The sequence below is a fragment of the Stigmatopora argus genome, chromosome 3 (genome assembly GCF_051989625.1).
Source record: "Stigmatopora argus isolate UIUO_Sarg chromosome 3, RoL_Sarg_1.0, whole genome shotgun sequence".
NCBI lineage: Eukaryota > Metazoa > Chordata > Actinopteri > Syngnathiformes > Syngnathidae > Stigmatopora > Stigmatopora argus.
Window position 1 is genome coordinate 10,446,248 of NC_135389.1, and position 9,867 is coordinate 10,456,114.

Below are 9,867 nucleotides of genomic sequence, written 5' to 3' on the forward strand. Positions count from 1 at the left end.
CCTCGGCAATCGCATCATTTTATGTATATGAACTGTTCTTTTAAACTCATTCGCAGTGATTCCCAGCCATCTCAGTGCAAATGTTTTGGACGTCTATCACCGTCAATTACTATAAATTTGTTACTTGGACATTTTAACCTATCTGAACTAAGTCATATACAACTTTACAATACGTAGTCAGAAGTTACCCCAAAACAAACTAAGCACTTGCTTATGACGCTTTTAACCACTAGAGAACGCCCAACTACAATTTTCAGTCAAGTTAACCCGGAGCGTGATCTTTTATTATAGAACTAGGGAGCACGATTCATTCATTCATTTTCTGTTCCGCTTATCCTCAACAAGAGGGGACGGGGGTGCTGGAGCGTATCCCAGTCATCTACGGGCAGCAGGCAACCCCAAATTGGTTGCCACCCAATCGCAGTGAGGGTGCAAGATTATTTTAAAAAAAATCATTTCAAACTATGTTTTTTCCCTCCTTTTCACGTAGTTATTAAGCCCATTTTTTTAAAAAAATAGTATTTCCCACTTAAACATCCATTCATTTAATTTCCGGACACGGGGGCGCGGGGGTGCTGGAGCCTATCCCAGCCAACAATGGCCCTAAAACAGCTAATTGCTAGTGCAGTGGTGAAAACCTTTTAACATATTGAAATCAACGTAGGAACCTGTAGAATTTCAGAATTATGTTTTACTTAATAAATGCATGCATATCCAACATAATCCAGTGTGATAAATTGACCTATCTCAGTTGTGATCTTTTGTGTTCTGTTCCACAAAATTTGTTGCAGTAGTGTAAATATAAATGTTGCATCCTTATGCCTCTGGATTATTATATACAATACAATAATTGATGGGGATAGACGTCCAAACTAATTCACTGCCAGACCCCAGTCAAATTGGATATGATTTTTTTTCTCTGAAAGCAAAATATTGGACAATCTTTGCTTTATGCATGTGTTTCAGTTATATCACCAAACCAAAGTGGATTACGGTCACTATGTCCCAACATCCGTACGGTGACCGAGTAACCAACCTCTCGGAAGGGTCAAACCGCGGTACCTCTGAGGCGTGGCCCGGGTAAACCGCGTCTGATTGGTGCCCATCCGCTCTCTGGACAGCACCTTTTTGGAGGAGCCCAATCCTCCCCAAAGTCAGTGCCGCCATGCCTCGGTTTACCGTCCACATCCGAGATGAGTGGCTATGCGTGTCGTGCCGGGACAGCTCGTCCACCATCCGCTGGCTCGGCCAAGAAGCGCTCAAACGCTACATGAAGAACAAGCCGGACAACGGGGGCATCCAGACCCTCAAGGAGACCCGCTTCGTGGTGCGCAGGTGTCAGGGGCTCGGCCTGCTGGACGCCGACGACACCATTGACGACGTCCTGGAGGATAACGACTTTGTCGAACTAGGTAAGATAAGACAATGAATTCCAATCAGCCTTTGCACGAGCTCTTCGGTTTAAGACGGGGTTACGTTTCCTAACGTAAATGGGAACACAAAGGTGATCAGGAGTAAAATGCAAAATTAGTACAGTCTTGTAAAATCATTTGCTAAAATACTTCCCTGTACACGGTTTGCAACTTTAAATCGCCAAATTCTGTGTTACATTTAAAATTAAAATGTTATCAAATCAGTGCCCGTCAAAACCTTTTTTCACCACACTCCTGGCCAATATTAAAATACAATAGCAAGAAATCTTGAAAATATTAGTAGGTAAAACACTTTCAGTGCGTGAATATGACATAGAAAATATTTTTTTGTACACAGTACACACCCAAGTATACCGCAAAATGCAATTTTTATTTTATTTAGAAATGTCATGTACTCCTGTATAATACACAGCTTTGATTTAGGAGAATGTGCAGTATCGTGTACCGAGCAAACATTAGAAATTATGATGAATGAAAAATAGTTCAGTGATTGAGTAGATGCACTGATGACATCATTGTGTGTTGTCGGAACCGAGGTCACCTGTATTGGCCACTCATTGAAATAGATTTAAAAAAATATCAAATGAACCTTTTCCCCCTAAAAAATGTAAGTAAGATCGCTATTTGAAGATTTGTTAATATTTTATATTACTGAATCTTTACCATTATGTGTTGTCTTTTTCAATGGAGACAGCAGTTCCCGTACTAGTTGTAATTGAAGTCAAACATTTATTTGTCAAAAATCTGTTTGAATCATGCATATTGTTTGCTGTGGAAGATATGTAAAAAAATGTAAAAATCTATACACCTTGCCTTGTTCAAATTCTACATTTAAAACAGCAACAACAAACTTTTCCTCATTAAGAAAAGGGGATGCGTAAACTTTTGATTCCAACTACATATCATGACCATATTTTCTTTCATTAATATTGGATGAATTTTGTAACCCGTCTACAATACGTGAACAAAAATATGTTCTACTTGCAGCTATCGAAGGAGACACAATGTGTCCTGACTTCATCCCATGTGAGCCTGGAGTTTCCAATATGTATCCATTTCAATAAAAGTATGAAGTATATAGTAATGTCATGAAGTTAATGACATGTGAACACTCTCAATGGTAATCCTTACATGATAATGCCAACAAAATAGAACAGCAGCATACAGGGAAGCTGGAGATGTAAGTCTTTGCATTTGCAATATTCAGCCTATCCATTTATCAGGTGCCTATCCAATGCATTCTTTATTCTTTCCCATGCAGTTTCTTTCTTTGGACGGCAACAGCCTAACATCAACAGACCTGGTCAACTTAGGCAGAGGCCTTTACAAGATAACAGTCAGTAACAATCAAACATACTTGCTTGTCAGTACTGATCTTTGACTCGCGTTTGTTCTGCGTTCCGCCTGACATTCCAGCTGACCCCAGAGGCCGAGAGAAAGGTTGTGCAATCCAGAGAGCTTTTGGACACCATCGTCAAGGAAAATAAAGGTACTGTAGGTCACTTCAATACTACGGAAATACAAGGGATGAATGATATCGTGTCCAACACACACAAATCAATTGTGTTGGTTCTTTTTTACAGTCGTTTACGGGATCACGACTGGTTTTGGAAAATTCGCCCGAACTGTCATTCCAGTCAGCAAACTCAAGTAAATACACATTTCTCTTGAAATTGTTCGTGTTTGATGCTGAAAACCGACTGTTTAGAGCTGTTTTCATGTTGCATAGAGAACTGCAGGAAAACTTGATCCGCTCACATTCAGCAGGTAAAACACAACTACACACATGCTTGATTGCATTCATAAATTTTTTAAATAATATTTTTGGTATTGTTTATTTGTAGAATGTCTTGATATGTTCCAAAATTGTTGTCTTTCTTTCATTTTGATGACATGTTTACCTTGTACTGTAGATTCCAATGTTGAAGAGGTAAGATAACTATATTATTAATCATAGCAAGGGAACTTTATAGATGATATACTGTACATATAGTATGGCTAGGGATTTTAAGGTATTTGTGGAGCTTTACAACAGGATATGGCATTAATATGACATAAATCTAAATTATAGAGAACAAGTTCAAGGATGTTGTTGCATTTCCCACTACTTTTGAACATGAAAACTGTGCCAAACAAAGCAATTAATTTTCACGTTAACCCCCAGAAAAAAACTTTTCTTTTTATTAGTAGTTTAGTACACAGTGTAATGATGTTTTCGGTTACATGATGATAAATTATATCAATCAATCAACCCAGATTAGTTCAATTTAGGGGATCTCCTTCTGGATTTTTCCTTTACATTAAATACAACAATTTCTTATTTATTTAATACAGCATTGATAAGTACAAGTGATATATTACAATGAAGAAAGAGGCTAAATTCATAGATCTGCCTGTCTTGTAAAAGTAGTGTGATTATTTTTTGTATGTCGTTTAGGGTGGTTTCAATTTAGCCTGGAATTGAAATGTCAGTGTTTTGTCCAGGTGTGGGAAACCCGCTGAGTCCAGAGAGGACCCGCATGCTGCTGGCTCTAAGGATCAACGTTCTGGCCAAAGGGCACAGTGGCATTTCTTTGGAGACCCTTCACGCCATGATCCAGGCCTTCAATGGTAAGAGGCGACAATTTCATAACACGACAAATTTTTTGTGTGTGTGTATTGCGAGGAAATATTTGACGTACAAACAAATCTAATAGCATCCACATGGTCCATTTTTTTACTGACTGCTTTTTTTTGTACTCAAAAAAGGGAAAACCTGCATTTATATTCAATAAAAGCTAATTTATGGGTAATCCTTGTTTGGGACCGTTTTAGTGTCTACATCGGGGTAAAAAGTGGACACAAACTTTGCTGTTTGGCTGGTGAGGTAGTTGATACATTATTTTCTGAATTAATTGATGATAAATCAAAATTCAAAACTGGGTATTATTTGATAAATGAAGTTGGATAGCTCACTGTCAATGCCACATCTCACAACACCAAACAGAAATTCTACCACGTGACATTTTGTTTCTAGAAAAACTCCTGATTTGGAGACTCATAAGTCAGTGTAGCACTATTTGTTTTTGTCTGACTAGTTATTGTCACGTTGCAGCTTCCTGTCTCTCATTCGTCCCGGAGAAGGGCACAGTTGGTGCCAGCGGAGACCTGGCACCACTCTCTCACTTGGCCCTCGGGCTGATGGGCGAGGGTAAAATGTGGTCACCTAAGAGTGGATGGGCCGACGCCAAATACGTAAGATAAGCTCTCGCGGCTGCTGACAGGCCGAGTGGCTTGCTCGCAGAAGGATGCAAGGTCCAACGGGAGGGAAAACATATTTGTGTTTGACGACCCTTGACCATAACGCCCCCCCTTCCTTTCATCTGTGATTAGGTCCTGGAGGCCCACGGGCTGAAGCCAATTTCGCTGAAACCCAAAGAGGTAATCTTGACAAAAAACAACAACAACAGTTTGCTGTCATATTTGCTCAAACAAGAAGGGTGTCCTGTACCACATTTACATCCCAGCTACGGGATTCAACTACTAAACTGTGTGAAGTCAATAAAGAAGGAACACAATTTTATAAACAACTCACGTGGGTAGTAATATGGAGCTACAGCACAGACAAACATTTATTGTTATGGCTGAGGAGTTTTCCTGACTACAAAACGAGGGCGAGTCGTTGTGTAGCAAAGATTGGGCAATCTGGTTTCTCGGACTTTTCACCTATCACAAAATACAAAGTCGAATAAATCAAAGATGTCTTCCACCATTCCAAAAGTTTTGAACAATAGCAAGAAGGATTGAGTGCCTTTAGCCTTAACTTACTGGAGCATTCTTATCACCTTGTTTGGATCTCCTGTTTTATCAAATCTGATAGTAAACCATTGCTAGAAACTATTTACAAACATAAATGTCTGGGCAAATTGAGAGTTCATATTGCCATCTAGTCACCACTGAGGAATAAATGACCCGAACCACGACCAGTTAAGGCGTAGTTGGTGTCATACTTGTCGTTTGGCCACTCGCTTAATACAAATCAGAACCAAAACATGTAGCATGTAGTATGTTAATCTGACGAAGCCAATATTGTAAATGACAAAAACTTTGATTTAAAAACAGGCTCCATTGGATGACTTCGTTACAATATTCTGTCACATGATTGCAAATTGCCGGATGTTTTGTCTTGTTCTGCCAGGGATTGGCTCTGATCAATGGCACTCAGATGATCACCTCGCTAGGGGCGGAGGCTGTGGAACGAGCCCAGGCCATTGCCCGCCAGGCGGACATCATTGCTGCGCTCACTCTAGAGGTGCTGAAGGGAACCACCAAGGCCTTCGACAGTGGTAAACAGAATTGAGCGAGCTTAGAGGATCTCTCTAAAGAAAATAGGACAATTTCAAGGTTGAGTTTCTTTGCGATATCCATCCGATCCAGACATCCACTCTTTGAGGCCCCACCCAGGACAAATAGAGGTGGCACAACGTTTTCGATCTTTGCTGGACTCGGATCACCATCCATCCCAGATTGCAGGTAGAGCCAAATTTTTGCAAGTGGATTAGAAGCATCCTTTTTGTTGAAGGGATTAAGATCCAGTCCCACCTGCAAGAGGTGAAAGTGTTTTTGTTGTTGTGTTCAGAGAGTCACCGTTTTTGCGACCGAGTTCAGGATGCCTACACCATGCGTTGTTGTCCTCAGGTAATGCGCAAATCACACATTAATTGCAGCTGACTTGAAAATCACCAAGTTGCATGTAGATTATTGTTTTGTTTTAACTCACCTCCAGTTGATCTGAATGAGTTGGCATGTATTCATTGACCTGATTCATGTTCCCGTTCTGCTTCAAGGTCCACGGCATTGCCAATGACACAATTCAATTTGTCCTGAACATCATCAACACAGAAATTAATAGTGCTACTGACAACCCTGTATCCTCCATTGTACTAGAAATGTCCATAATTGTATTTTCTTGGCAGTTGGGAGATGAACTCAAGTCGTTCGCCAGTCAGTCAGTCTTGTATTGGTTGTACACTTAGTCAAAGATTAAATCAATTAGGTATGTGAAGCAGCAACATTTTTCATTGTTGCCCTTGGTTTATGACAAAGTTCTATTCCAACATAGCCTGAACCTTTTTGTCCTGACTGACTTTTAATGATACCTGATTTAAGGTATTTGAAGTAATTATCATTATGCACACTATCGTTAGCTTTTCCTATCGGCCATACAAGATGGTGTTTGCTGAAAGAGGTGAGACTATTTCAGGGGGAAATTTTCACGGAGAGTACCCAGCAAAGGTAAGTCAAACACAACTAACTAACAACTTCAAGCTGTTGTTTTGTCCTTTTCTCAACCGTTACCTTCCTTTCAGGCATTAGACTTTTTAGCCATTGCCGTGCACGAACTGGCCTCGATCAGCGAGAGGAGGATCGAAAGGTTGTGCAACCCTTCTCTGAGTGAGCTGCCGGCTTTTTTGGTCAACGATGGGGGACTCAACTCGGGCTTCATGATCGCTCACTGCACTGCCGCTGCGTTGGGTGAGGCTCCCGTGTTTTCCCCCTGTTAACTATACCCTCCTCACTAATCTTCTGCGTACAGTTTCAGAGAATAAAGTTTTGTGCCATCCATCTTCTGTCGACTCCTTGTCCACCAGCGCTGCCACGGAGGACCACGTGTCCATGGGGGGCTGGGCTGCAAGGAAGGCCTTGAGAGTAGTAGAGCATGTGGAGCAAGGTCAGGAAACATCTCTTTTTAATTGCGCAGTACTAGGGCGGAACCTTGATTTCCGAAACTCACCCCTATTTTACGTTAAGACTTTGCATGTTGCAGGCTCTAAGCAAGAGAATTATAACTCTGAAATTGGAACTTTGTTAACATACCAGCATTGGTTGTTATAGTAACTTTTTCCATTTTCTAGATTCATTTCCTGTCCTATGCAATCTTCACTCTCAATTTACTGAAACTTGTACTTTGTCATATCTTCTCTGGGATGCATGGGTGCATTTTTTGCCAAGGGATGCCAGTTTTAGTTGTAGTTTGATTGGTGAAGATTCGTAAACAAGGGGGAAAAAGTGCAATTGATATTCTTCGACTTAAAAAATGTGTGGAAAATACAATAAGACAGAAAGAAACAGAAATTACAGTGAGTTGACACTGCACTAACAGTCTAAAGCAGAGGTCTCCAAACCGGTCCTGGAAGGCCGCTGTGGGTGCAGGTTTTTGTTCCAACCGATCCAACACAAACAGTTTAACCAATGAGGTTTCTGCTGAAAAAAAGAGCACCTGACTGCAATCCACTGATTGCACTTCTAGGATACCAGATTGGTGGAAAGGTTTCCTCTTACCGGTTGGAACGAAAACCTGCACCCACTGCGGCCCTTTCTGGAATAGTTTGGGGACCACTGGTCTAAAGACCAGAAGTGGCATTAAAGTTGACCTTCTTTGTTGATTTGTGTCATCTGAAATTGTTTGTATCTGTGCTCAGTTCTAGCTATTGAGCTGTTGGCGGCCTGCCAGGGAATTGAGTTCCTCCGCCCGCTCCGTACCACCACCCCACTGGAGAAGGTCTATGACCTGGTGCGCAGTGTAGTCAAGTAAGTCAAACACATGAGGGCCAAGGTACAGAAATCGTTACGCTCCAGTGGAAAAGAGGTACATGATGGTTAATAGTTATCTATTGTCCCACTTTTGCAGGCCGTGGATTAAAGATAGATTCATGTCTCCGGACATCGAGGCGGTGCATCGTCTCCTGCTCGACCAGAAGGCAAGTGCTAAACGAACGAACAAAGTTTAATTGATCTCCCTACATGCGAAAAGTGAGAGACTCGTTTTTCAGTCTGTTTTTTGTTTTGTTTTTAAACATAATTTTTAACCTAGGTTTGGACCGTGGCCAAACCCTACATTGACAAATATCAGACTGAGTACATCCCTGAGTCTCGTCCGGTCTCTCCGACTGCCTTTTCTCTGGAGTCGCCTCCGTCACCAAGAAAGCGCTGTCGCCATGACTGAAGCCACACATTCAAAATGAGGAGTGTGTATGTTTAGTATACGTATACATACATACACATATACGTACTGATAATAGGTGTCAGCATAGTATAGATATGCTTAATTGATAATTATTGAATTTTGGAAAGTGATGTATCCTATTCGCATTAGTACTGCCTCACAACTACCTCAGCCATTGTACTTAACTGCAATGCAGTCCCATCTTTTAAACGATGTTGCATAAATGACATCAGAAATAATCACGATATGTTGAATTATGGCATAGTTAGTAAGATAACTATAATATATTTTGTTGTATGTTATCCATTCCTTCTTCAAGCAGTAATTTTTTCATGTGTAGTATCTAGTTGAAATTTCCATATTTAGCACTTACTTTGGAACTTTCAGTCAGCACCTGATTCTCCGCAGGCTTCAAAACTGTCATAAGCACTCACCAAAATTTATGACCTAAACGCAGATATTTGTTCCATGAAATTGTTTTCAATTTATTCCCAACTGTCAATTGTCTTCATTACGTAACGTCTTGGCTTCACTGCCTCTGGTACGTGTATGTTAGATTTTGTTTGTTGTTGTGACAATATCCAATTTAGTAATTAAAAAAGTGAAAGCATTTTATGCCAGTTTGTGGGTCATTAAAACAGATACACATTAATACAACTAATAGTTTTGTAGCTACTACATAAAGGACTGACTCTTGGCTACTACTTCTTTAAGAAAATAATTGAATTGACAATTGAATGCTTATTGTCATTATACATATATAATGAGATTTAAAGCTTTTACCACGTAGTGCACAAATAACAACAACAAACAGACAAATAAATAAAAAATAAAGTAATTAAATAACAACAACTACGAACGATATTACTTTGTATTCACTGGCTGGTGATTATTTGTTACACGAGCGGTGAGAAAGAGCGTCAGCTAAAAAATCTAAAGAAAAATAAATAAAGATTTCCTTCGAGCCGGATTTGAACCAGCGACCTAAGGATTTCTACGCAGAACCACTACAGTCCTCCGCTCTACCAACTGAGCTATCGAAGGGATACACTACCTTCTACGGGTGCTAAATATATATCACATATTACTATCCAAGTTGTTGCGTTATATACATTTTTTACATTACATTACTTTTTGGACAAACGTGCTCAAAACGTTTTGTCGTTACTTAACAATAAAAGTGGAGGCTTGACGCCATTTACGCTACCCTTCAATGTTTTATGTGTATATGAGGCTGATGATATCATGCACGTTAAAAGCCAACGAGCATGGAGTCATCACTTCTCGGCCATTTTGGGTCAGAATCCATTCGCAAAATAGTCAACGCAGTTTTGAAATAGCTATAGTAAATTGTCATTTTTTGAATAGATGCATTAATACTGATGCATTATCATCAGAAGAACCCCAAAATATCAGCAAAAGTCAGTACAATATGATATACACCCACCT

At 40.1% G+C, this 9,867-nt stretch overlaps 1 protein-coding gene and 1 non-coding gene across 3 annotated transcripts; one reads left to right on the plus strand and one right to left on the minus strand.

The window, feature by feature from the left end:
- Positions 1 to 1,112: 1,112 nt before the first annotated feature.
- On the plus strand, positions 1,113 to 9,033 carry hal (histidine ammonia-lyase). 2 transcript variants are annotated; one of them, XM_077596367.1, is made up of 20 exons: positions 1,113 to 1,412; positions 2,421 to 2,481; positions 2,586 to 2,613; positions 2,695 to 2,769; positions 2,850 to 2,922; positions 3,017 to 3,083; positions 3,163 to 3,200; positions 3,918 to 4,043; positions 4,528 to 4,667; positions 4,806 to 4,853; positions 5,611 to 5,758; positions 5,850 to 5,945; positions 6,052 to 6,110; positions 6,260 to 6,340; positions 6,642 to 6,707; positions 6,782 to 6,947; positions 7,009 to 7,143; positions 7,895 to 8,003; positions 8,104 to 8,173; positions 8,287 to 9,033. In XM_077596367.1, the coding sequence occupies exons 1-20, from the start codon at positions 1,166 to 1,168 to the stop codon at positions 8,416 to 8,418; spliced, it is 1,965 nt and encodes a 654-aa protein (XP_077452493.1). In that variant the 5' UTR covers positions 1,113 to 1,165; the 3' UTR covers positions 8,419 to 9,033. The 2 variants fall into 2 exon arrangements, with proteins under 2 accessions (XP_077452493.1, XP_077452492.1); XM_077596366.1 differs by having other exon boundaries at positions 1,116 to 1,412; positions 8,104 to 9,033.
- A 341-nt stretch (positions 9,034 to 9,374) lies between these two features.
- Positions 9,375 to 9,462, minus strand: trnay-gua (transfer RNA tyrosine (anticodon GUA)). The gene is given in 2 exon segments: positions 9,375 to 9,410; positions 9,426 to 9,462. It is a non-coding gene; the product is annotated as a tRNA-Tyr (tRNA).
- Between the last annotated feature and the right edge of the window lie 405 nt (positions 9,463 to 9,867).

Excerpts from the sequence above, each read along its gene's own strand:
- hal (XM_077596367.1), top strand. The coding sequence starts at position 1,166 with ATGCCTCGGTTTACCGTCCACATCCGAGATGAGTGGCTATGCGTGTCG. Across the intron at positions 2,923-3,016 it reads CATCGTCAAGGAAAATAAAG|TCGTTTACGGGATCACGACT; the intron begins GTACTGTAGGTC and ends TCTTTTTTACAG. Across the intron at positions 5,946-6,051 it reads CCATCCATCCCAGATTGCAG|AGAGTCACCGTTTTTGCGAC; the intron begins GTAGAGCCAAAT and ends TGTTGTGTTCAG.